Source organism: Gracilinanus agilis, chromosome 5 (genome assembly GCF_016433145.1).
Source record: "Gracilinanus agilis isolate LMUSP501 chromosome 5, AgileGrace, whole genome shotgun sequence".
NCBI lineage: Eukaryota > Metazoa > Chordata > Mammalia > Didelphimorphia > Didelphidae > Gracilinanus > Gracilinanus agilis.
This window is the reverse complement of record NC_058134.1, coordinates 242,622,898-242,648,655: the sequence shown is the minus strand read 5'-3', so window position 1 is coordinate 242,648,655 and position 25,758 is coordinate 242,622,898. Positions and strand designations below refer to the sequence as shown.

The 25,758-nt window shown below is 41.7% G+C and overlaps 1 protein-coding gene across 1 annotated transcript in view; it reads right to left on the bottom strand.

Annotated features, from left to right (window-relative positions):
- POC1B (POC1 centriolar protein B) overlaps window positions 1-25,758 on the bottom strand; it is a 94,247-nt gene that overhangs the window by 15,393 nt on the left and 53,096 nt on the right. Inside the window, exon 10 of the mRNA XM_044678088.1 lies at window positions 19,748-19,778. Within this exon, the coding sequence (XP_044534023.1) occupies window positions 19,748-19,778 (31 nt within the window). The remainder of the gene's footprint in view (window positions 1-19,747; window positions 19,779-25,758) is intronic.

The window sequence follows — 25,758 nt, the reverse complement described above, 5'->3', positions numbered from 1 at the left end:
TTCTATCGAATCATCAAAGAACAACTAATTCCAATACCATACAAATTATTTGACACAATAAGCAAAGAAGGAGTTCTACTAAACTTCTTTTATGACACAAATATGGTACTGATCCCAAAGCCAGGTAGATCAAAAACAGAAAGAAAATTACAGATCAATCTCCTAAATGAATATAGATGCAAAAATCTTAAATAGAACACTAGCAAAAAAACTCCAACAAGTGATCATGAGGGTTATTCACTATGATCAGGTGGGATTTGTACCAGGAATGCAAGGATGGTTCAACATTAGGAAAACCATTGACATAATTGACCATATCAACAAGCAAACCAACAAAAACCACATGATTATCTCAATAGATGCTGAAAAAGCCTTTGACAAAATACAACAACCATTCCTACTCAAAACACTAGAAAGTTTAGGAATAGAAGGGCCTTTCCTAAAAATAATAAATGGTATAATACCTAAAACCATCAACAAACATCATATGCAATGGGGATAAATTAGAAGTTTTCCCAATAAGATCAGGAGTGAAACAAGGATGCCCATTGTCACCTCTATTATTTAACATTGTACTAGAAACACTAACAGTAGCAATTAGAGAAGAAAAAGAAATTGAAGGTATTAAAATAGGCAATGAGGAGACCAAACTATCACTCTTTGCAGATGATATGATGGTCTACTTAAAAAATCCTAGAGAATCAACTAAGAAGCTTGTAGAAATAATCAACAACTTTAGCGAAGTTGCAGGATACAAAATAAATGCACATAAATCATCAGCATTTCTATATATTTCCAACACAGCAGCAAGAGTTAGAAAGAGAATCACCATTCAAAATCGCCCTAGACAATATAAAATACTTAGGAGTCTATCTACCAAAACAAACACAGGAATTATACGAAACAACTATGAAACCCTTTCCACACAATTGAAACTAGATCTAAACAATTGGAAAAACATTGATTGTTCATGGGTAGGATGAGCTAACATAAAAAAATAAAAATAGATTAGGGGTAATCGACCTCAGCAAGACAGTCTTTGATAAACCCAAAGAACCCAGCTTTTGGTACAAAAATCCATTATTTGACAAAAACTGTTGGGAAAATTGGAAAACAATATGGGAGAGATTGGGCCTGGATCAACATCTCACATCCTACACCAAGATAAACTCAGAATGGGTGAATGACTTGAATATAAAGAAGGAAACTATAAGAAAATTAGGTGAGCACAAAATAGTATACTTGTCAGATCTATGGGAAAGGAAAGATTTTAAAATCAAGCAAAAGTTAGAAAAAAAATCACAAAATGTAAAATAAATAATTTTGACTACATTAAACTAAAAAGTTTTTGTACAGACAAAACCAGTGCTACCAAAATTAGAAGGGAAGCAACAAATTGGGAAAAAATCTTTATAACAAAAAACTCAGGCAAAGGTCTAATTACTCAAATATATAAGGAGTTAAATCAATTGTACAAAAAATCAAGTTATCCCCCAATTGATAAATGGGCAAGGGACATGAATAGGCAATTCTCAGATAAAGAAATCAAAACTATCAATAAGCACATGAGAAAATGTTCTAAATCTCTAATAATTAGAGAAATGCAAATCAAAACAACTCTGAGGTATCACCTCACACCTAGCAGATGGGCTAAAATGACAACAGGGGAGAGTAATGAATGTTGGAGGGGATGTGGCAAAATTTGGACATTGATGCATTGTGGTGGAATTGTGAACTGATCCAACCATTCTGGATGGCAATTTAGAACTATGCTCAAAGGGCTTTAAAAGACTATCTGCCTTTTGATCCAGCCATAGCACTGCTTGGTTTATACCTCAAAGAGATAATAAGGAAAAAGATTTGTACAAAAATATTTATAGCTGCACTCTTTGTGGTGGCAAAAAATTGGAAAATGAGAGAATGTCCTTTGATTGGGGGAATGGATGAACAAATTGTGGTATCTGTTGGTGATGGAATACTATTGTGCTCAAAGGAATAAAGAACTGGAGGAATTCCATCTGAACTGGAATGACCTCCAGGAATTGATGCAGAGTGAAAGGAGCAGAACCAGGAGAAGGATACACAGAGAAGGATACACTGTGGCACAAACAAACGTAATGGACTTCTCTACTAGCAGCAATGCAATGATCCAGAGCAAGGCTGAGGGACTTATGAGAAAGAAAACTAGCCACATTCAGAGGAAGAACTGCAGGAGTGGAAACACAGAAGAAAAACAACTGCTTGAACACATGGGCTGATGGGGATATGATTGGGGATGTAGACTCTAAACGATATCTCTAGTCCAACTATCAATAATATGGAACTAGGTCTTGATCAATGATACATGTAAAACCCAATGGAATTTCATGTCGGCTAAGGGGGGTTAGGGGAATTTTGGGGAGAGGGAAAGAACATGAAATATGTAACTATGGGAAAATATTCAAAATAAAAACTGAAAAAAAAATAAAAAAATAAAGCCTAGAAAAGAATTTAAAAAGGTATAAGTTTGCCATTCAGAGCTGATAGACTCTCATGAAGATGGTGAGAAGGGAGAACTATGTGCATTTGTCACCATCATTATTAGTATTAGTATGACTAACAAAACATTTTTCATATCATGTTTGATGGAGCTCAGAGAGAAATAATTCTGGAAAAAATGACTCACTATCATCCTTTTATAGTAAATATTTCATGGTTTATTGCGCAGATAGATAAAGTAACAGTTTTATAAATGAATAACAGTATTAGTATTTGAGTTCAATGTTTTTATAAGCCCTATTAGCTCATTTTTCTAATATTTGTGATGTGAGTTTGGATTGAAGTGGTTTAAGGACAAGTCATTATCCCACTCTTATTCTTTTATATTTAACGTTATGGATATTAGGAGGGAAGGAAGTAAGCATTCACTAGGTATCTACTATGTGCCAGACACTGTGCTAAAAGTTTTACAAAGATTATCTCATTTGACCGTCATAACAATCCTGAGAGGTAGGTGCTATTTATTACGCCCATTTTCGAGAAGAGGACTCTGAGGCAGAAAGTGGTTAAGTGAGTTACTCAGGGTCAGTAAGTCAGGCACTGTGCTGTGCTGGATCACACAGATAGTATATTTTAAAAACCCTTACCTTCCATCTTAGAATCAATACTGTGTATTGGTTCCAAAGCAGAAGGACTAGGCAATGAAGGTTAAGTGACTTGCCCAGGGTCACACAGCTAGGAAGTATCTGAGGCCAGGTTTTAACCCAGGACCTCCCCATCTCTGGGCCTGGCTCTCAATCCACTGAACCACCCCCATAGCTAGTAGTTATTGAGGCCAAATTTGAACTCCTGACTCCAAGCCCACCTAAGTCTTATTATCCAATAATCACCTGGCTTCTTTTTTCTTTTATAAACAAAATTATCTTTGGATTTGAGGGAACAGAACAAAATGGCTACTGGGAAGGACCCAGATGTTAAGATTAAAAATAATAAAGACTGATATAATAATAAAAATTAGTATCTTAATTAAAGCCATGGCCATGCTGGTAAAATATATATGACCGCGCCTGTAAGTATTCAAACTGCCGCCTCAAAAAAAAAAAAAAAGGGGGGGGGTTAGCTGGGTAGCTCAGTGGAGTGAGAGTCAGGCCTAGAGACAGGAGGTCCTGGGTTCAAACCCGGCCTCAGCCACTTCCCAGCTGTGTGACCCTGGGCAAGTCACTTGACCCCCATTGCCTACCCTTACCAATCTTCCACCTATAAGTCAATACACAGAAGTAAAGGGTTTAAAAATTAAAAAAAAACAAAACAGGAAACCCGTTGGACCACAGGAAATGTAGTTTTAAGGTCCCCACGTGTCCATAGAAAATATATATACTTTTATATATCTCCCAAATTCCAATTAACACAGATAAGGAAGGAGACAGACGGAAGGAACGGAGCTGCCATTATTTAAGTTTGAATGTCAGAAGGCCCAGATGAACTGCTGCCTGGAGGTAGCTGCAAAGTCACTTGTTCAGTCAATGATCTTTGAAAGATCAGGGAGAATCTGTTAAGGTGCCGCCCGGCTGGATAAGAGCAAATGCCGTCCTGGTTTTCAAAGAAAGGGACGAGGCTCTGCAGACTTCTGACTGGTGAGCTTGATTTCTAGTCCTGGAAAAGTGCTAGGATAATATGCAAGGAGAAGGCTCGAGGGCACTTAGAAATGAAAAAACGAACAGTAAAAACCAAGGACAGGACATGGCACAGCAGGACCATTTCATTTCTTTTTCTCGTAGAGCAAGAGAAGGGAAGAAATGTTTATGAAGTGCCTACTAGGTGCCAATCACTGTGCTGAGAACTGGGGGAGGCAGGTATATAGGCTACCTCTACTGGGTGGCTCAGAGGAATGCTATGGTGCAGTGGATAGAATTCTGGAGCTAGAGTCAGGAAGACCTGAGTTACTGCCAACACTTACTAGATGTGGGATCCTGGACAATTCCCCTTGCTAAGCTATAACTTCTTCACCAGCAAAATGGGGATACCAATAGTGCCTATCTCATAGGGCTATTGTGAGGATCAAATGAGATAATATATGTAATGTGCTTGGTAAACACTTATGCATTGTATGAATGCTAGCTATTATTACACTTAAATTTCTACAAATTTTAATTTTTTACATTTAATTTTTATCTTATTTTTCTCAATTACATGTAAACAACATTTTTTTTTAAATGTGGAGTTCTAGATCCTCTCCTTCCCTCCTTGAGAAGGCAGCAATTTGATAAAGACTACATATCTGTCGTGCAAAACATATCCAAATTAGCTGTGTTGAAAAAGAAAACACAGACTCAAAACCCCAAGAATAATAAAGTAAGTTTAAAAAGCATGCTTCAATCTGCATTCAGCCTCTATCAGTTCTTTCGATGGAGGTGGATGATATTTTTCATTCCAAGTCTTGGATCACTGCAGTGGCAAAATGCTTGGAAAAGTCTCTCCGTACTGGTCCCCACTGGCCTAGCTAAACCTCATCTCACACACAGAGGATATACTCTGATCCATCCACACTGGCCCTCTTCCCACTCCTCACCCATAGTACAAGCCCTTCATCCATGTCTTTGGGCTTGATTGTCCCTGGGGCCTGGAATGTGTCTCCTAGAATCCCCAGGTTCCTTCAAGACTCAGCCAAGAACTTCCAAATAAGTGCTAGTGCCTACTTGTATTATTCTGTACAGGTCTACATATGTTCCTGTTGTCTCCCTCTGCTAGGACATTAGCTCCTATAGCTCCTTATAGCAGGAATCGCTTCAGTGTTTGGGATAAGGAGGCAGCTAAGTGGTTCAGGGGGTAGAGTGATGGGCCTGGAGTCAGGAAGGCCCAAATTTAAATCCAGCCTGAAGCACCATGACCCTGGGCAAGTCACTTAACTTCTGATTACCTGACAAAAAGGTCCACTCGAGAAGGAAATGGCAAACCATTCCAGAGTCCTTGCTAAGAAAGGCTCCTGGGTCACAAAGAGTTGGATACAACTGAACAAGTGTTTAATAGTTGTTGGCAGATGGATCCTACTTAGGGAGGCAGAGTAGAAAGACAAGGGCTAGATAATGATACAATTGGACATACTCACAGCCAGTTAAATGGGCAATCCCAAAGAATAATCATTAACGTTTCAATGTTCACTTAGAGGAAGGCTCATGATGGGGCACCCCTAGGGATCTGTGTTTGGCCTTGAGCTAGCTGATGGCCTGCATGTCTGTAAAATCTGAAGAGGACAAGAAACTTAGAAGGCTATGACAATGAAGACGGAGACCGTATCCCCAAATCTCAACATATCAATGGGACAAATAAAATTCAACAAACCATATCTGACATATCTGTGGGCCAAATCTAATTCAATGGAGTTTAATAGTGAGACCTATGTATACACACACATATATTCACAAACATACACACATGCATGGATTGTTACCCACCTATACATTGGATCACTGGATCAGCAAAATGTCTGGAAAAGTCTCTCATTGTTGGCCCCCACTGACCTAGCTAGCCCTATGACACGTGACCCACCATTGCATATACGTGTATATATGTGAACATTAAAAAAATCAGCCCCCAAAAAGCACAGGATGTGGAAGACAGAGTTAGGAAAAAAACTGGGGTTTTTTAGTGAACTGTAAAGTCGAGATGAGTTAATATGACATGGTAGCAGAAAAAGAGTGGCAAAGCCTTTGCTATCCTAGGCTCCATGGCAAAACATGGCATCCAGACCACACGTGTGAACAACGGCACCATTATTTTCTACTGTGGTCACATCAGATGGGTTCAGTTTGGGCCGCCATGTTTTATGAAAACCCAGATGAGTTGGATCAAGTCCAGAAAAAAGGAAACCAGTGCAGTGAGAGAACTAGAGTACATGCCAAAGGAGAAGCAGTGGAACAAACTCCGGATGTTTAACTTGGAGAGGTGATGACCCCAACGGGACAGCCCAGCTGCCTCCAAGTACCAGAGAGCTGTCATGTAGAAGAGGGATAAGATGTGCTCTTCTTAGCCCCAGGAATCAGAGCTAGTGGAATTGGGTGGAAGTCAGAGGGAGGCAGGTTCAGGCTGGATGTGAAGACAAAATTCCTAACCAGGAAGCTATCTAAAATGGAATGGGCAGTTTCAGGGCCTCTAACATTACTGACAAAGACCAGGTGGCCAGTCCTTGAGAGAGGGTGTTGTAGAAGTTTCCCTGGATCTGGTGTAACTTGGGCTGGCTGTTTTAGATAATTACATTTAAGACATATGCCAGGGGTAGATGGCTCAGTAGAGAGCCAGGCTCAGAGATGAGAGGTCCTAGTTTCAAATCTGGCCTCAGATACTTCCTAGCACTGTGACCCTGGGCAAGTCACTTAACCCCAATTGCCTAGCTCTTGCCACTCTTCTGTCTTAGAACCAATACTTGGTATCAATTCTACGACAGAATGTAAGGGTTACTTAAAACAAACAAACAAAAACGTGTCAAATGGTTTATCTCTGACTTCATTCATTTGGAAAGGGTTCTAACTTCCTTCCCCATTGATATCTGTGTCATTCAAGATTCAGATTCAAGAAAGGATGCTTATGATACCTCAAATGGATCTGTAATTGTCCTCTCCAATAGAGATGAAGATTACAACCATCAATAACTCCCTATTTGGATTCTTGTCAAAATCCCCCCACTGAGCCACCCAGCTGCCCCAGTCCTACATTTCTTGAATGACATCCTTCATTCTAGATTTTCACATCTCCTTATTTGCTATGTGTCTTAGTCTGTTCATACACATCATCCGTCTACCCATCCATCAGCAAGTATTTATTAATCACTTATTGTGTTCAAGGCATTGTGCTAAGTGCTGGAAATAGAAAGACAAAGAAAAACAGCTCCTGCCTTTATGGAGCTTAACGTTCTCATGGAGGTGACAACATGTACATCCAGAGATAGAAACAAAATAGAGAACAGATGCAAGGTTAACGCTACAAGGGAAGGCACTAGCATTAGGGGAAGCCGCCTCATGTGCCTTCCCATTACCCTGTCAGTGATATTCATTTTTCATTCTTCAGACTGTTGTTCATTTGTTTTAGTCATGTTCCACTCTGTGAGACCCCCTTTGGGGTTTTCTTGGCAGGGATACTGGAGGGATTTGCCATCTCCTTCTTCAGCTCATTTTACAGATGAAGAAATGGAGGTAGACAGAGTGAAGTGACTTGCCCAGGGTCACATGGCTAGTGTCTGGGCCCAGACTGCCCAGTGCTCTATCCACTGCGCCCCCCAGCTGCCTGGGAGTTACAGCCCTACAAAGCCAAACGACAGAAAGTGCCCGTGAAGACCAGGACAGAAATGTTTGGGCAGCACTTACATAGCTGGGTCACAGCAAAGAGCAGCAGCCAGTGGCCACCTCTGTAGTGTGTAATGGAAAGAGTGATGGATAAAACCAAATGACAAACAAGAGCTCTATGGATCAAAAGTGGGTGCTTTGGAGGCAGCTTGTCATCTGGCGGAACCCAGAGAGGATCACACAGCCAGGACTATGGACTGAGATGGGGGATTTGGATCTTGAGGGGCCCTGAGTGGGTCCTCAAGCTCAGGGAATGGATTGGCGCAATCCTCGGGAGCAAAGATGGGAACAGGGACCCGGGTACTCTGGCATTTGGCATCTGTGTTCTCGTCACGACACTGAGCTCGGTGCCAGGCACACAGCTAGGGTTTACTGGATGCCAGCGGGCTGACAGAGCACTGGAATGCAAATGTCCATACAATGTGTTCCATCTGCTCTTCCCAAGGGCTTGGGAATGTGACGCCTCCGTGTATTAGATGAGGAAACTGAGGCTGGTCCTGTGCTGGCTGGGCCCACAGTCTCCAGCCAGGGTATATGAAGGAACCCTCCAAGGCTGGAAGGCCTCCATCTCTCTCCTCCTCTGCCTTCAAGCCCTACTGAGGACCGCTTCCCTCCCAAGCCTGGCTCTGATCCCTCCACTTATCAGAATGCTCTCCCTCTTGAACATATTTGGCTGTGGGTGAGAATCCTCCTCCCTCCGGTGCACCCTTAGGAGAACACCTGAGAACACAATTGATTTCATAATGTAGCAAGTGCCTGGCACATAGTCAGTGCTTAATATATGTTTGTCAGACTGAATTTTTCCTATTCTATACCCCCTCAGAAGAGCACCTGTTCTGTTTACCTAGTTAAGCCTGATAGTGCAGGAATAAAGGCTGAAATCCAATGTGAAGGTTAATTTGATGACTGACTTTTTTTTTTAATGAAAGCAAGCAGAGATTGAAACAGGCAAAGGCTGTGAATAGTGGCAATGCTTTAGGAGTTTCATGTTATTCCGTTTTAGAGCTTCCTGCTTGCTGCTATTTTCAGATAAATTAAAGGCCAGCCTTTATCAAATTCCTTCACCTCTCTGACTGGGGAGCTCACTTTGTTATTTTTAGCCCATGTGTCTATGAAAAGATTTTTGTAATTTATTGAAATGTTTGAGCATTGCCCTTCCTAAGCCTCTATGTTTTACTGATAGCTGGCGAGAAATCTCTCACCTTTAAAGATTCAAAGCCCTAATTGCTTGGGTTTCTGCTATTTCTTCCACCGTCAAAACAAAGAAAGAAAATACCCACTGTTCTACAAGTTTATAATTACTGGAGACTTGGAATTCTGTGATTCTGATGGCAAAAGCAAGAGTGCTCCATGTGCAGCAGCTCTTTTTATCTTAGAATCAATACTGATCCAAGGCAGAAGAGTGGGCAGGGCAAGGCAATGAACTTGCCCAGGGTCACAGGGCTGGGAAATGTCTGAGGTCACATTTGAACCCAGGACTTCCCATCTCTGGACCTGGCTCTCCATTCCCTGAGCCACCTTGCTGACCCTTGTAACTCTAGCTCTTAACACATTCCTTGGCACATAGTAGGCAAAGTTTTACAGTCTGCCTGATGGGAGGAAAGAAAAAAATTTATGTAAAGTGCTTTGTAAACCTTAAAGCCTGTATTAAATGCTAACTATTGGACTCTGTAGCAGTTAACATTATTTTTCTTAAACCCAGTTACTTTATTTTTTAAAAACCCTTATCTGCTGTCTTAGAATAGATACAAGTGTCCATTCCAAAACAGAAGAGTGGTTAAGGGTTAGACAATTGGGATTAAGTGACTTGTCCAGGGTCACACAGCTCTAAGTATCTAAGGCTACATTTGAATCCAGGACCTCTTGACTCCTGGCCTGATGCTCTCTACACTGTGCCCCTATAAAGAGTTTTTTTTTTTTCTTCTCACAACAAGCCTGCAAGGTAGGTGATTTAGTTATTATGTCCACTTTAGAGATAAGGACACTGAGGCTTGGAGGTAGTGACTTGCCAAATGTCATAATACTACTAAGTGTTGGTCCTAGGATTTGAACCTAAGTTTTCTGACACAAAGTTCATTTTCCTTTTAATTTCTTCTCTTTACTAGCTAGCAGTCATGCTGCATGGCACAGAAACTATGCCCCGGAGGCCTCGAGCTTCATTTATAATGGATTGCACAATCACAGATGGAGTCAGAAGGGACCTCAAAGACCATCCAACCACCTTATTTTATAGATGAGGAAATGGCAGCTTCACACTGCTTCAAGTTCCTGTGCATATTAAAGGAATGAGAAAAAGACGGAAGAGAGTGGTGCAGAGGGGGTGCTTGGTAAATGTTTACTGATTGACTTTGGGCACACACCTGAAGTCTCCCATTCAGGAATCTTTTCCTAGATTTTCATACACATACCAAAAAAATCTGTATTTATCTTGCGATTCCAGGGCACAAATTCTATGAAGAAAAAGAATCATGTGTCTGAAGACTCAGAGGTGGGAAGTGGCACATCTGTATCAATTCTAAATGGGAGGAAAACATTAAATAGGGTAAAAGGGGAAGGAGAAAGGGAATCAGGTCCCAAACACCTGATCTATGAAGAGACAGTTTCAAAGTTGCCAACACGATTGCCTGCAAAGACTTCCAAAATGCCACTGCCAGATGCAAAAGCTTATTGTTGGCCAAGTGGGGGTGGGCTGGGAGGCACTCTAAAAACCCCTCACCACCAGCTGTCTAGATTTTAGCACTAGCATTTAATTCAGCTAGCACATGCATGAAGGTATTCAAGATACTCAGCCAGAGAGAAAAACATAATTTTTTTTTAAAAATGGTTTTTATATAGTACTTGAATATGCTTAAAATGCTTTATGATCATTGTATCATTTGGTCCTTACAACCAGGGGTGGCAAGTGCTAATATTATCCTAATTTTACAGATGTGGAAATCAAGGCAGACACAGGTTAAGTGACTTACTTGAGGACATACAGCTAGTAAGTGTCTAAGACTGCATTTGAACTTGGGTCTTCCTGATTGTAGGCCTAGCATGCACTCCACCCACTCTGCCAGGAAATCTTCAAGAGCTATATTAGTGTTATTGTATTGTTATGTTATATTGTAAATGTCCATTTATTCCTTTCCAAGAAGATTTATTTTTTGGGAACTTCCCATGTTATTTTATTGGTTATCAGACACCCCTAGCACTCTACCTCTCAGATAAAAGCTTGTTTAAAAAAACAAAAAACAAAAAATAAAAGCCTTCCCTTCTGTCTTAGAATTGATAGTATCAGTTCCAAGGCAAGAGTGTCAAGGGCTAGGCAAATGGGGTTAAATGACTTGCCCATGGTCACACAGCAAATTAGTATCTGAGACCACATTTGAACCCAGGACCTACCATCTCTAAGTCTGGCACTCTATCCACTGAGCTATCCCTAGTAGAATCTAATGATAAATTGAAATATGACAACACAGTCTAGTAATATTGTAAGCACTCCTATTTATGGGACAGCCAAGCGGCACAGTGGATAGGGTGCCAGTCAAATCTGGGCTCAAATACTTTCTAGCTGTGTGACTCTGAGCAAGTCATTTAACCTCAACTGCTTAGTCCTTATTGGTCTTCTGCCTTGGAACCAATATTTAATATCAATTCAAGAAAGGAAAGAAGGAAGGAAAGAAGAAAGGAAAGAAGGAAGAAAGGAAGGAAGGAAGAGAGGAAGAAAGGAAAGAGGGAAGGAAAGAAAGACAAGAAGAAAGGAAGAAGAAAGAAAGAAAAGGGAGGAAGGAAGGAGGGGAGGAAGGAAGAAAGGGAGGAAGAAAAGAAGAAAGAAAAGAAGTAAACGTTAATAAAGGATTAATCTTGCAATCAAGTTGGCAGAGTATCTTCCATTAAATGTATATTTCTCCAAAGAAGGGTGGCCCATAAAGACATCTTGTAAAGCCCTTTGTCCCCTTCTTATCTCAAGGTGTATGTAAACTACATTCTTGAAGAAACAGTGAGCTTCTCTGAAGTTCTCCACCCCAATAAGCCAAGGAGGGTTTTGCTATTAATCAATCACAAATACTTGTTGATAGAGTCACTATATACTCTGTGACAGATTTAAGTGGATGGTTTTAAATGATAGATCAAATACTGATTCATGCCAGGAAGTGAAATCCACACAATTGGGTTTGACAGAAACATGAAGAGCCCTCCATATGACAACCCTTCTGGAGAGGAAGCAATCATAAAGCAGAATATCTTAGACTCAATTAGCTTGACATGCCTTTGCTGCACCAGGCAGAAAAGTTGTGCTGACAAATGGTTACCAGGCACGGAATGAGGACTTACCACTTGGGAACAGGTGCAAAACCCAGAAGATGGTTCTGTAGAGTTACTTACACACACTGGCCACAGGGCTCACTTCTGAGTTCCTGTTCTGCAATGGTCAGTCCCTGATACACATTTTACCCTTTTCATGTCTGAGATCTTGGTCAGATCTTTTGGGATATTCTACTTCATTGAGGAAAAAACAAACAAACCCTAAACTTTCAGCTGAGGCTTAGTAAAGTTGACCTAATCATTGTAACCATTTTAAGTAGTTCAATTCAGCTGAAATCAGCATCTATTAAGTACTATGTACCCCTAAAAGACTGGGGGGGGCAGGCAAGACATATACTCAGATAAGGGTAAAATGAATTAGAATGTGATGAATGCAAAGTAGAGTTCCAGACTAAGTGCTGTGAAGGAATCTGAAGAGGGAGAAATCACGTTAAGCTGTGGGAGGAAGGAAAACCACACGAGAAGAAAACGGCTTTCACTGGTGGACCTGGGAAGGAAATAGAGCCTACATGATTTCACATAGGAAAGGCCAAGATTTGGGAAAAGCTAGTCATTCATTCTGGATGGAAGTAAAGAATATGAAGTACAGTCCCATCTGGATTTCATTCCCTAGCCAATGGGGAACCACAACAGACTTGGGTAACCATCAACAAACATTAAGCATTTATTATGTATTGGGAGATACGCTAATTTCTGAGCTACAAAGACAAAAGGAAAACAAACTGCCCTTACCTTTAAGGAGCTTATCAGGAGACAACATGGACACATATGAGTGGGATAAAAATCATATAAAATGTAGGAAAGGGAGTTTTAGGGAGGTGGAGACAGTACCTTGTGGGGGAACCAAGAAAGGCTTCTCATACAAGGTGGTATTTGCACTGAGTGTTGAAGGAAACTAGGGACTCCAGGAGGCAGAAGTGATGAGGCAGTACATTTCTGGGTTGGGGGACAGCCGGTGGAGAGGTGAAGAGACACAAGATGGCGCTCCATGAGTAAGGAGCAAGGAGTGGGCCAGTATGAAACATGAGCTCAGAGTGTAAGAAGATGGACTCAAGGGTGTAGAATGAGATAGATATTTTGGATATGGTTAAATTGGGAATTTGTTTTGGTAGACTAGGCATATTTGTCACAAGAGTTTTGTGTTTTTCTTTTCTCCCCAATGATAGTTGGGGAAGGGGAGCTTTGGACAGGAATGGGGGAATGACGACAACTATTTATTGCAAAGATTTTAGTTTGAACTAAAAAACTAGGTCTAGTCTAGAACCTAGAAAAGTAGAAAGGCCCAGGTTGTCGATCAGGGAAGCTTATATTTGATCCTAGATGTAAGAGGAAGTTACTGGGGTTTATTGAGTCAGGGGTAATATAAGGAAGATTATTTTCTTATCTGGGTGAAGAATTGATTGAAGAAGACATCACAGGCAAAGAGGCTTATTATAATAGTGTAGGCAGGAGGTAAGAGAGGCTTGAACTAGATTAGTGGCTGTATAAGTAGAGAGGAGGAGTGTGTATGTGTGTGTGTGTGTGAAAGATATTATCAAGGAAGAAGAGAAAAGACTTGACAACTGATTGAATATGGCGAGTGTGGGAGCAGAAAGTCCCAAAGGTGACTCTGAGGTCTCTAGACTGGGTGACTGGAAAGATGGTGGTGCCATAAAGAAGAAAGGAGGGAGGTTCTTAGGAAGAGCAGTTTTTTTGTGGAAAAAGTGAACTAATTCCATTTTAGACATGTTAAATTTGAGGGAACAATGGGATATGTAGGTAAAGATGTCCAGGAGGCAGCGAAGAACATGGGACTGAAGTCACAGGGAAGAAAGTGGGAGTAAGAGGTGATCCCAGAAGTCATGGAAGTAGATACAGGGTAGAGAGTTGGAGAGGAGAGAGAGAGAATCCAGGGCAGAAGATTGCTAGTCTAGGGGGTGGGAGGGAGAAGATGAACCAGTGAAAGAAATCGAGAACCTTCGGTAAGATGACTCGGGGAGCTGGGAAGGTGATGGCACAGAAGCCAAAGGAGGTGAGAGTATATGGATGGGATAGGCATCAACAGAGTCAAGGCAGTAGACAGGTCAAGGAGGTTAAAGCATGAGAAAAAAGCCATTGGATTTAATAATTTATTGAAAAATGAAAATGGAAAGACTTTGGTTCAGGGAAACCCCAACAAACTTGTTGGAACTCAATAACAATTGGAACTCAACTAATCCCACTGCCATAAACTATGCTGTGTGAAGATGACCTCTATCCAAAGCAAAAAATTCAGACTACAAGGGTAGGAAGAATAAAAGTTCAACTCTGAAAAGTTCAACTCTTCCTTCAATAGGAACTCAAGTTTGGAGGTTTTTTTTTTTTTTTTTGAGGGAGAAAACTTTCATTTATGCAACAGTCAATATGGTTGCAGCATATGGAAGAACAACTAGCCCCTCTCAAAAGTAATCACTACAAATTCAAGGATACAAGGTGCTGAGCAAGGACCAGATTTCAGCCTTGACAGCCAGCTTCACTAATACCAAGTCCCTTAAAAAAATAACCTCTAAAATGTGCAGGGCACATTTCATATGGGCTAACTGCCCCAAACACAAACACCTGCCTTAAAAATGAGAATATTTTAAAATGCAGAATTACTCACCATTGCTATCAAGTATAAATATTAACTGTCAAGGGAAGGAGATATAAAAGCCCAAGTGGTTTCATTTACATGCAGCATTGAAAAATTCAAAACTAGGCATTTATGTATTTACAGAAACGCTGAATGCGAAGTTCAAGACTTGCCATGAAACCTTAAGGGACCCACACATGGCATTTAAATGGTAGTAAACCATCTTCTGGGTCAGCAGGAAGCTCGTGATGGGTTGACAGTCCAAGTGATAGAAGACCTTTTCTGTGAGAGCTACAGTAGTAATTTCCTGTGTGAAAGCTCACGGCTGCTCTTGCATTCCTCAGGTTACATTTCTTCTCATCTTAGAGGATGGGGCTCTTCCACAGGAAGAGGAAGGAACCAGTTGTTACTGGATGTGTGGGCTGATAGCTGTTGGGCATTTTCTGCATGCCTCAGTATCAGCTGTGAGAACTGGGGATAAGGCTTGGCTTCATAGTCCTAGGACAATATCACTCCTATGGGTACGAGGTCAGTTTACAAGTACAGTATCTCAGGAAGTTGGGAGGCAGCAGTGTTACCTGGAACGTCTACACCCCCAATTCCCAGAAATGTGCTAATTTTCTAAAGGAAACACTAAAAAGGAATGACTTAATTTGGCCCATAAAGGTTTTTACACATTTCCTTTGTAAACATTGATTTCTTTGGAAAAGTCTCCATCTGTGAAAAGTTTAGATCCTAAGTCACCTCTGTTGATGACTTCAAGGAAATAAGGTATTTCAGTGCCTAAAGTATGAGTGAATCAAATTGTTCTATAAAATGTCAGTTAATGAATAACATATAATTTCTGTTAGAAGTTGCCTTTTTTTCTTTCTCTCAAACGCTGATATCAATAGAAACGAAACATCTCGGGATACATAAAACATAAGGCACTTGGACCGTTATTATAATCTTAATTTTTATAACTGAAAATTGTTGTAGCTTCAATTTGTAGATGTCTGTATCCCTAAGGCTTAGCACAATGCTTACTAAATAAGTGATTAATAAATATTTATTGATTGGCTGATAATTTCACTATTGTTTCACAATACACCATCCCTTTAGACAGTTTTCATCACTGAATTATGTGCTAATTCAAGAACATTTAAAAGATATTAAAGAAAACTATCCCAACAATCAAAGGTGTTGCACAATGGAATGAGCAACTTGGGGGGAGATGGTGAAGCTTGGGGAACTTATGAAGTTATTTTTTTGAGCATTTATGTAACTGTACTTTAATATAAACTGGCTTTTTTTGTAATTCTGTGTATTTTATGCATTTAAATATTATTCTGGAAGGCTGTCAAAGGGATTTATGATACAACAAAGGCTAAGAACTCCTGGTCAAGTATGGTTTGGACTACAAGGAGTTTTGAGGGCCCTTTCACCTGAGATTCCTAACTCTAAGGTTCGGAGTAAGCTAACCCTCCTAAGTTTTCTTACTTTATAGATTTTTATCTGGAAACCCAAACAATATCCACCTACAGGCCCTCAAGTCACAAGGCCAAGCATTTTTCTAATGTACTGACTTTCTACCCTACACCCAGAGTTCTATTTCTTGAAAGAGCCCAGAGCAGCCAAACTGTAAATGGTTTTATGGCATATTTCGTTATGGCGTCAAGACTTCAGTTTTCATTTGTTTTTTCGTTTTCTTTTTTCACATTTATAAAATTTGTCAGGTGGAGCTTCATGTGAATATTCAATTTGGGAATGGGAGAGGAGGATGTTTCTAGAAGCTTAGGAATCTTATTAAAATGCATTTTTAAAATTCCTGATAACTTTTTAAAAATATAATCTTCATTTCAGAATATATCCCTTTCTTCTCCTGCAAATTCTTCTTTAAAAAAACAACAACAACAAAAAAACAACAAAAAACAAACCCTTACCTTCCATCTTAGAATCAGTTCTGCATATTGGTTCCACGGCAGAAGAATGGGAAGGGCAAGGCAGTGGGAGTTAAATGATTTGCCCAGGGTCTCCCAGTAAGTGTCTGAGGTCAAATTTGAAACCAAGACCTTCTAGTCTCTAGACCTGGTTCTCAATCCACTCACATAGCTGCCCTCTCAATTTGGATTATTCAAGGAAAGTTGCTCAATTCTTCATACCTTTTGACCTAGCAATCCCTCCTGCTAGGCTGACATGCTCTGAGGAGGTCAAGGACAAAAAAGTCTAAAATACCAAAATGTCTATAGTAGTAATTTTTGTGATATCAAAAAGAAACAAAAATTGGGGGAAAAAGTCATAATGATGGCTAACATTTATATAGTGTTTTATGGTTTGCAAAGCACTTTACATATAATCTGGCCTTTTGAGCCTCACAATAATCCTGTGAGGTAGGTGTTATCATTATCCTTTTTTTACAGATGAGGAAACTGAGGCCAACAGCAGGTAAATGACTTGTCCAAGGTCATACAACTAGTAAGTCTTTGAGGTAGATGCTCATTGACTAGGAAGTGATTAAACAAATTGTGGGATATGAATGTAATATTATTCTGGTAAAAGAAATAATGAATATAAGAATTTAGAGAACCGTGGGAAGAATTATATGAACTGATGCAGAATGAAACAAACAGAACCAGGAAAATATACCCAAAGACTACAATAATGCAAAAAGAATATGAGACAAAAATGGAAGCTTGAGAAACTGTATGATGACAGATCTTTGTCCCAGAAAACAGATGATGAAACATACCTCCCTCTGTTTGGTAGAGAGGTATGGAATGAAGGTTGCATTCATAGCACCGTGGCTTTAGGCCTTGTTTTTTAAATCTTTTCCTCTATCACAAGGTTGAACTCACTCTGGGGCAAGAGTGGCTTTACATCCCACCATGGTGTAAAAACAAAAATAATCAATAAAACTTGAATTATAGCCTTTTTTGCTTGTCTGTGATTTTTAAAAAATCTTAACCACTTCAGAAGTGAGAAGTAAAAAAAAAAAAAAAACTATTCCAAACTAATATGAATAATCCTAATTTCACTCATACTCCATTTTGGTTTTGCTCATTTAAATTAACTAACATTTGACATTGAGGCTAGCAATTTTTATTCTACTGACAGGAATCATGGGGTAATAGAAAGATATCTGGCAGGAAGGGACCAAGGGCTCCATTCCCAGTTCCTTCTGTAACAGACTGTGGGACCGGAGGCCACTCACTTAAACTAAGCAATATTTGTCATTTTGTTTACAGTAAACCTCTAGGAACTGATTCCATTTCCTCAGCTCCTTAATTAACCCTGACAAGAGCACAGGGCAATGAACTCCAGTCTGGGGATCCTGGTGAGCCCCAGCTCTGCTACTTCTACCTGTATGCCCTTTGGCAAGTCACCAGATGCTCTGTGCCTCAGTCCCTCAGCTACAGAAGGACAGTGTTGGTCTAAAGGGCCTCAAAGGGGCATCTAAGCCCCAGTCTATGATCTTCTGACCAGAGCTGCAGCTGCCTCAGTTACAGAATGACTTGGACCAGATGATACATGAGCCCCCTCCCAGCTCTACTGCTCTGAGATTCAGTGTATCCCTATATTTAGTTTCTCTCAAATACCTGACAGTGAAGGGGGCAGCTGGGTAGCTCAGTGTATTAAGAGCCAGAGACAGGGGTCCTAGGTTCAAATCTGAATTCACAGGCTTCCTAGCTGAGTGACCCTAAGCAAGTCACTTGAATTGTCTAGCCTTTACCAATCTTCTGCCTTGGAATCAATATACAGTATTGATTCTAACACAGAAGGTAAGAGTTTTTAAAAAACAAACAGCTTGACAATGAGGTCAGCTGAAAGAAAGCTTATTGCCTACTTAATTGATACTACAAAGTGACAGTAAAATACTGTAAAAATAATATTAAAAATAACAAAATCAATAACAAAATAACATATAAAAATAAAAGACTAAAGTGGGCTCAGAACGGAAAGAGAATACAAGGCATGACTCTGCTTTCATACTTCATTGTAGATTATGGGCCTAGAGCAGTGGTTCCCAAACTTTTTTGGCCTACCGCCCCCTTTCCAGAAAAAAATATTACTTAGCCCCCTGGAAATTAATTTTTTAAAAAATTTTAATAGCAATTAATAGGAAAGATAAATGCATCTGTGGCCATCACTGCCCCCCCTGGATCGCTGCAGCACCCACCAGGGGGCGGTAGCGCCCACTTTGGGAATCACTGGCCTAGAGGTTCTAGAGTTCCATCCTAAAGAAAACTGAGCTCCAGAGGGGGCCCTACAGGTAGAGAGGGGCAGAGCAGGGATTCAAACTCAGATTCTGGGGCTCCAAGCCTGGTACTTTCCCTACTGCCTTCTCCAGTCACATAAATGACATCTTTGAGAAACTTATAAGTATCTTGTCCCACTTGTGACAATTTAAACAAAAATGTCACGTTGTTTTAGCTGTGTTTGGACCTCAATGACTCCATCTGGGGTTTTCTTGGTAAAGATACTAGAGTGGTTTGCCATTTCCTTCTCTAGCTCATTTTATAGATGAGGAAACTGAGCCTAACAGGGTAAGTGACTTGCCCAAGGCCACACAGCTAGTGTCTGAAGCCAGATTTGAATTTAGGAAGATGAGTTTTCCCGACTCTGGGGCCTGTGTTCTATCCGCCCCAAACCTAACATGACAAAATCTCGATTCTGAATTGTGACACTCAGGGGAACCATCAGAACCCTATGAAAATTGCCAGGACTGTGAACAATGGTTCTCATTGACTTTAATGTATGAGAAAAGGAAGTAGGGGGCATGTAGGGACAATAAATACCATTTCAATTTTCTTTTCAAGGTTATAAATTTTAATTTTGGGACATTTAAGTTTGCATACACTATGTTCTTTCAAGTAAGTCTTTCCAAATCTCTGCTTACATAAGCAGTTGAGAACTGGAATAGCTCAGGACTAGTTATGCAATGTTGTCTAGTAACCAGGATATCCTGTTGCCACAACAACCACAACAGCCACTGAAATATTCTCTTTGTATTTATAAGTTTGCTTTGTCTACACATCTATTTTGTCAATAAATCAATATTTTTCAGGTAGTGTACAGCCTTGGAAAACCTGCCGGAGAGTCAGGAACCTTCTCTTCCTAACAATGGGGCAAGGCTGGATCTTTCTAAAAATGAAACCACCTGAGAGATGAACATCAAAATGGCAGCCAACGGGAAAGAGAATGGCTTTAATTGGCTTTTCCAGGGAAGGGAGGAAAGCAGAGTTTTTGAATCTAGGAGGACATCTGCAAGGTCCTTTGCATTCTCAGACCCAGAAGAGAACAGATCCTCTATTTCCTTTCTTTGAGGTTCCTCCCTAAAACGAATGCTGCTTGCAGCCATGATTTAAGTAGTATATTGGCCAGAAAAAAATGGATCCAGCTACACAAAAGTGAACCATGCTGAGCTAAACCCTCTTCTTTAGCTAGAGAGAATTATAGAAAGTGCTCACAAAGAATTGCTTTCAGGCACATGTTCATTGGCTTCCTTTTGAGGTCTGGCCAGAGAACCTATAACTTAGCTTAGGAAAGAGCTTATAAAGCACTGGTACAATTGAGGTTTTTTTTTTTTGTTTGTTTGTTTTTTAAATTTAATTTAATTAGAATCAATACTAAGTATTGGTTCCAAGGCAGAAGAGTGAACTTCTGGCTAGGCAATTGGGATTAAGTAACTGGCCCCAAGGTCACAAAACTAGGAACTGTCTGAGGTCAAATCTGAACCCAGGACCTCCCATTTCTCAGCCTGGTTCTCTATCCACCGAACCACCTAGCTGCCCCTTATAATTGAGTTTGATAATATTTTTATTTCTACAAAGGCTTGTCTCCAGCATTTATCAACATAGTAATAATAATGGTGAGGGATAGTCAGGAAGACATATCTCCCTGAATTCAAATCTGGCCTCAGGTTGTGTGACCCTGGGCAAGTCACTTAACCCTGTTTGCTTTAGTTTCCTCCTGGGTTAAATGAGCCGGAGAAGGAATTGGCAAAACCCTCCAATATCTTTGCCAAGAAAACCCCATTGGGGTTTTGAAGAGTCAGAAATAGTTGAAAAATGACTGAATGACAACAATTATGGACTAAGCTTCTTTAAAACCCTGCAAACTCCCCCAAGTTCTCCTCTCTTTGGTTGCTTTTATATAACTCTCCATTCATTCTAGACCAGCTCACTCCATGAAGCCTTCTCATCCACTTTGGGATACAGAGATGTTTTTTTCTTTCTGTCAAACTAAAGTACTTATGGCTTGTACCATTTGTTTGGCAATTAGTGGCTAATTAATAAGCTTTGCTAACACTTACCCTGTTATAAAGAATCATTGTTAAACTTTTCACACATTTATTTCAAACCAAACTCCTTGAAGACACCAATGGCATGTCAGTAGATTTTCAAATGTTCGATCAATGGTTGACAAAACTGATCTGAGATCCAAGATTTTAAAGTTAAAACTTTTTTTTTTTCCCAATCCTTGACATTTGTCTTAGAATCAATACCATATATTGGTTTCAAGGCAGAAGAGAGGTAAAGGTTAGGTAATGGGTTTAAGTGACTTGCCCAGATTTGAATCCAGGACCTCCCATCTCTGGGCCATTCTATCTACTGTGCTACTTAATTGCCCCTCGAAACTAAGTTTTAACTTTAGGGGCAGTGAGATGGCTTAGTGGATTGAGAGCTAGCCCCAGGGACTGGAAGTTTCAGGTTCAAATCTGACCTCAGACACTTCCCAGCTGGATGACCCTGAGTAAGTCACTTAATTGCCATTGCCAAGACTTTATCATTCTTCTTCCTTAGAACCCATACTTAGTATCACTTCTAAGACAAAAGGTAAGTGTTTTAAAAAGAATACCCAAAGTTTCAATGTGTACAATTCTCTTTTTGTGCTGCTAAAATTTGGAGTCTGATTTTGCTTATTCATAAGACAAATACTGGGAAACTTGTTAATAAATGAGGATTTCGCAATATGTTTGGCCGACAAAGGAAAATTGATAAGTTGCATCATTTATGACTCCTAGGGATTTTAATGTCATGTTAATGTTCAAGATAAAAAAAGAAAATAATTCTGTTTTTAAGCTAGAACAATGGCATCAACCAAACCCAAATTTACCTCAATGTTTTTGTCTTAATGAAAGAGGTCACATGTACATAAGGTGCATTTGCATTAAATTTCTTTTGTCCGGAACTGAAATGTCCTTATTATTTATATTGCTAATAGAAGCACTGAGTCCAGAATGATGGAGGTTACAAGCTCTTGACACATTGCCCCAGACAGATCATTTCTAGAATACGGGGGGATCCCAAATCTTAGTACAGCTTCATTTCAGAAGCATAAATGCTACAAAATGCACCCAAAAAAAGCATTTGAGAAGTTAATTCTGTAACTTAGAGAGACTGATGGCTAGAATTCCACCTATCTATGGTCTTGTGCTATAGACATTGCTCTGGTTGATATCTGGACTTTGTGAAAGCTTTCAGCAGCCACTGCTGACGATGGTGACAGAATGTATTTGTAATAGAGACTTTGGGGTCATCCAAAGAACAAGGTTTTAATGTAGACAGGACAGTTTGGGGATGCCTCCCCCACCCATGGAAAAAGTCTACTAGAGAGAGATCAGAAGCACCAAGGGACCCAGCAACAAGGCCTTCTCTTTGGATCAAGAAGCTGTCATACAAAAAGTGCCTAGAATGGCAAGGTGACCCATTGGCTAGTACCTATCAAGCACCCAGGACACTAAACTCCACTAGCAAATTCCTCTGGGCTTTTATCTAAACCTCCCCAGGTCCCTCAACCAATGGATGCTTGATCCCAAGAGCCAGGCACTGTGGGAGGTGCCCGGGACATAGAAATGAAGTGAGAATGTCCCTGCCCTCAAAGAGTTGACGTTCTAGTGGACATAAGCAACACTGACTTAGATAAGCACATAAAAAAAGCAATGGGGAGCAGGGCACACCAACATCTGGAAAGCTGGAGAAAGGCTTTATCTAGAGGTGGCTGTTGTACTTAATTTGAAAGAGAAAAAAGGATTTGAAGAGGTGGAGGTAAGGAGTGTGGGTCACATGGGGCCAAGGCAAAGGAGATGGATGGTGTGTGTGTGCCTACGAGCAGGCACTAGCCGAACTTTCTTCTTCTCCCAGACCCACAGAGATGATGACCCCCATGTTCCCAGTTTCTTTTTAAGATGGGTATAGTTAAGGAGAAAGAAGTTGCCATCATTGTAGTTTGGTCCGAGACAGGCCCAGAAATAACATTAAATCAAGTGATCAAAGAGGAAATTTAGGAAACCGATTTCTTAACCATGGTAACAAAGAAGAGACAGACGTGATCTTATCCTAACAAAGAAATCTAACTGATTCCAATTGGATAGTAACTCCTTTTTAAAATCCTCCTCTGGCATGCTATATTTCTCAGAAAACCCTCTGCTCTCCAAAAAGTCACAGAAACATTGCCCTTTCGGACCTCCTCCATTTTCCTGATTAGGTTAGAGTTACATGCAAAGCTAACACTAAAAAAGATTGAACCCAATGAGCCTTTGCCAAAACATCAATAACGTCTTTTTACAATTTTTTGTTTAGATGGCCTGTGGAAGGGAGAAAAGGAAAAAGGCCTTTAAAAAATAAAGAGAAATTTAAAAGTATCGATTAACAGTGACTAAAAGAGCCTACTAATTTCAAGTCTTTTCCTTCCATTTTTCTAGTCAGTTGTCCCATGATGTGCTTAAAGGATTCATGTACATGCTGAATGTTTAAAGTGAAGCAGTTTAGGAAACAAATACTGAAACTTTTACAAGAACCACAATTATTTTTAAGTGAGGTTTCATACCTCTAGGGAGTGAGTGAGCAGTAGAATAAACAAAATTGGCATTCTTGACTTGTTTCCTGAGGAAAAATTACCATTTATAAGATGGCGGCACACCATTTACTCATCTAAGTCTTCATCATGGATGTCCAATCTCCACTCGATCAAGGCCCAGTTTACGGCTAATGGTTCTGGGGACACAATGTTGACCAAACCACTCCCCACAGCAGCAGGGCGCTGGGGGCTCTGCTAGGGTTTTGCTCCAGTTATTTCACTCCCCATGCACACTAGTGAAGTTGCCAGAGGCACAGGTCCAGCCATGTAGCTGTGCTGTCCTTCGAGGCCGGAGAGAAGCAGGGCCGCAGGCCAGGCCCTTCACTACCTCTTAGGTGCCTGGACAACACCAGTGCCCACTGCCCATGGGGCAGGGTCAGAATGACAATGTCCATGGGCCCTAAGCCACCTCCTGAGGGGAAGGGAAATGTGCTCCTTCCCAAGACCATCTTTGATCCAAGAAGCATTCTGAAATGCCTTCAAGGCTTTCCGTCCGAGCTCACCGGCACTGGGAGAGACAAAGACTCGGGGTAGCCCTCCCTCTCATCTCTCCTGAGCTTGGCTCCTGCTTTTCAGCCTCTCTTGCTCCCAGCCTTCTCCGGGAGGACCAGCATCTTCTGAGGGCCCAGACCCTCTTGTTTGCTCTTAAATGTATCTTCAGTCCTTAGCAGAAGTGGCCTTACACCTAAGAGGGGCTTCTTTTAAACCCTGACCTTTCATCTTGGAATCAATACTGTGGATCAGTTCCAGAGCTCAGGGCCAGTTAATGGGGGTTAAGGGACTGGCCCAGGGTCCCACAGCTGGGAAGTGTGCGAGGCCAGACTTGAACCTCTGAGCCTGGCTCTATCCTGCCTGGTTGCTGCTTTCTCTCCCTCCCCTTCACAGCTTCTGTGCAAGGATAAGAAGATGAAAGATGGGCCTACAAGGAGCTCATTACGCCCCATGGGCACTGCGCATACCTGAAGCTCTCTGGCCCGCCTGGATACTTGCTGCTCCAAGGCACCTGGCTCTGCCCCGCCCCCCAAGGCCCTTGGTGGTCTTTGCGCCTCTTCCAGGTCAGGGCAATCTTGCCCAGTCTAAAGACCACATCAGCAGGGAGGAAAACTGATCATGTCTCCTACCTGCACCCATCTGCCCCTAAAAGTCATAGGGGTGGCCCAGAGTTGCCTCTTTGGAATTCCTAGGAAGGCAGGGGGCTGGAGAGCCAGGCCTGGAGAGGATTGGTCCCGGGTTCAATCTGCCCTCAGATACTTCCTAGTCATGTGACCCTGGACGAGTCACTTGACCTCCATGGGCCGGCCCTGACTGCTCTCCTGCCTAGGAGCCAACACTAGTAGGAATCTAAGACCGAAGATGAGGGTTAAAAAACAAACAGGAAAGTCAGAATTGCCGGCCCCACACCCTGTCCTGGGGCTACAGGGGAAGAGGCCCCTCTCCTCCGCTGGGGGCGAGTGACTAATGAAGGTAAGAGAGAGCTAAGGACTCACGGCTGGGTCCTGTGTGACATCAGAGCCCGGCCCCTTCCGTGCTCTGCCTTGGGGATGGATCCTGGAAGAGGGCCGCCTGCCCAACAGCAGGGAATCCAAGCGGTCTGGGCGAGGCTCCCTCGAACCACACTTCGGCAGCCCTTTGGCCCGTTTCACACTAACCCCCCACCCCAACCCCTGTGATACGATTCCTGCCAGAAGGGGGGAAGGGAACAGGCACCGATGACGCGCCTACCACGTGCTCGGCGAGGCAGGCGCTGCTATTGTCCCCATTTCACAGCGGAGGGCACTGAGGCAGAGCTTCAGTGACCCGCCTTAAGGTCCTGCGGCCAATGTGGGAGGCCGAACTCGGGTGTCTCGGCCTCTGGGCCTGGGGCTCTGCACGGAGCCTCCCAGTTGCCGCTGTTCCAGTGAGCTTCCAGTGATCGAGGACTCTGTCCTGCCCTGCATGTTCCCGAGGCGTGGCGGGACAGGGCTTGGACCAGAGCTGCCAGCATCACTAGGGCCCGCGGTGCATTAGCGGGGACTCAGCAGCCTGGGGGTCCGTGCAGGGGTTTTGGCCTGGGGAGGGGGAAACGCATCCAAAGACTAGAGAGTTCCCAAACAAACAAGTCAACCTCCATCCCCGAGGAAGCCGGATCCCTCCCCCTCAGGGCTGGGGACTCTCCGCTGCGGAGTGATTCACAGCAAGCAGGGGTGGGGGGGCGTGGGGGGGGGGGAT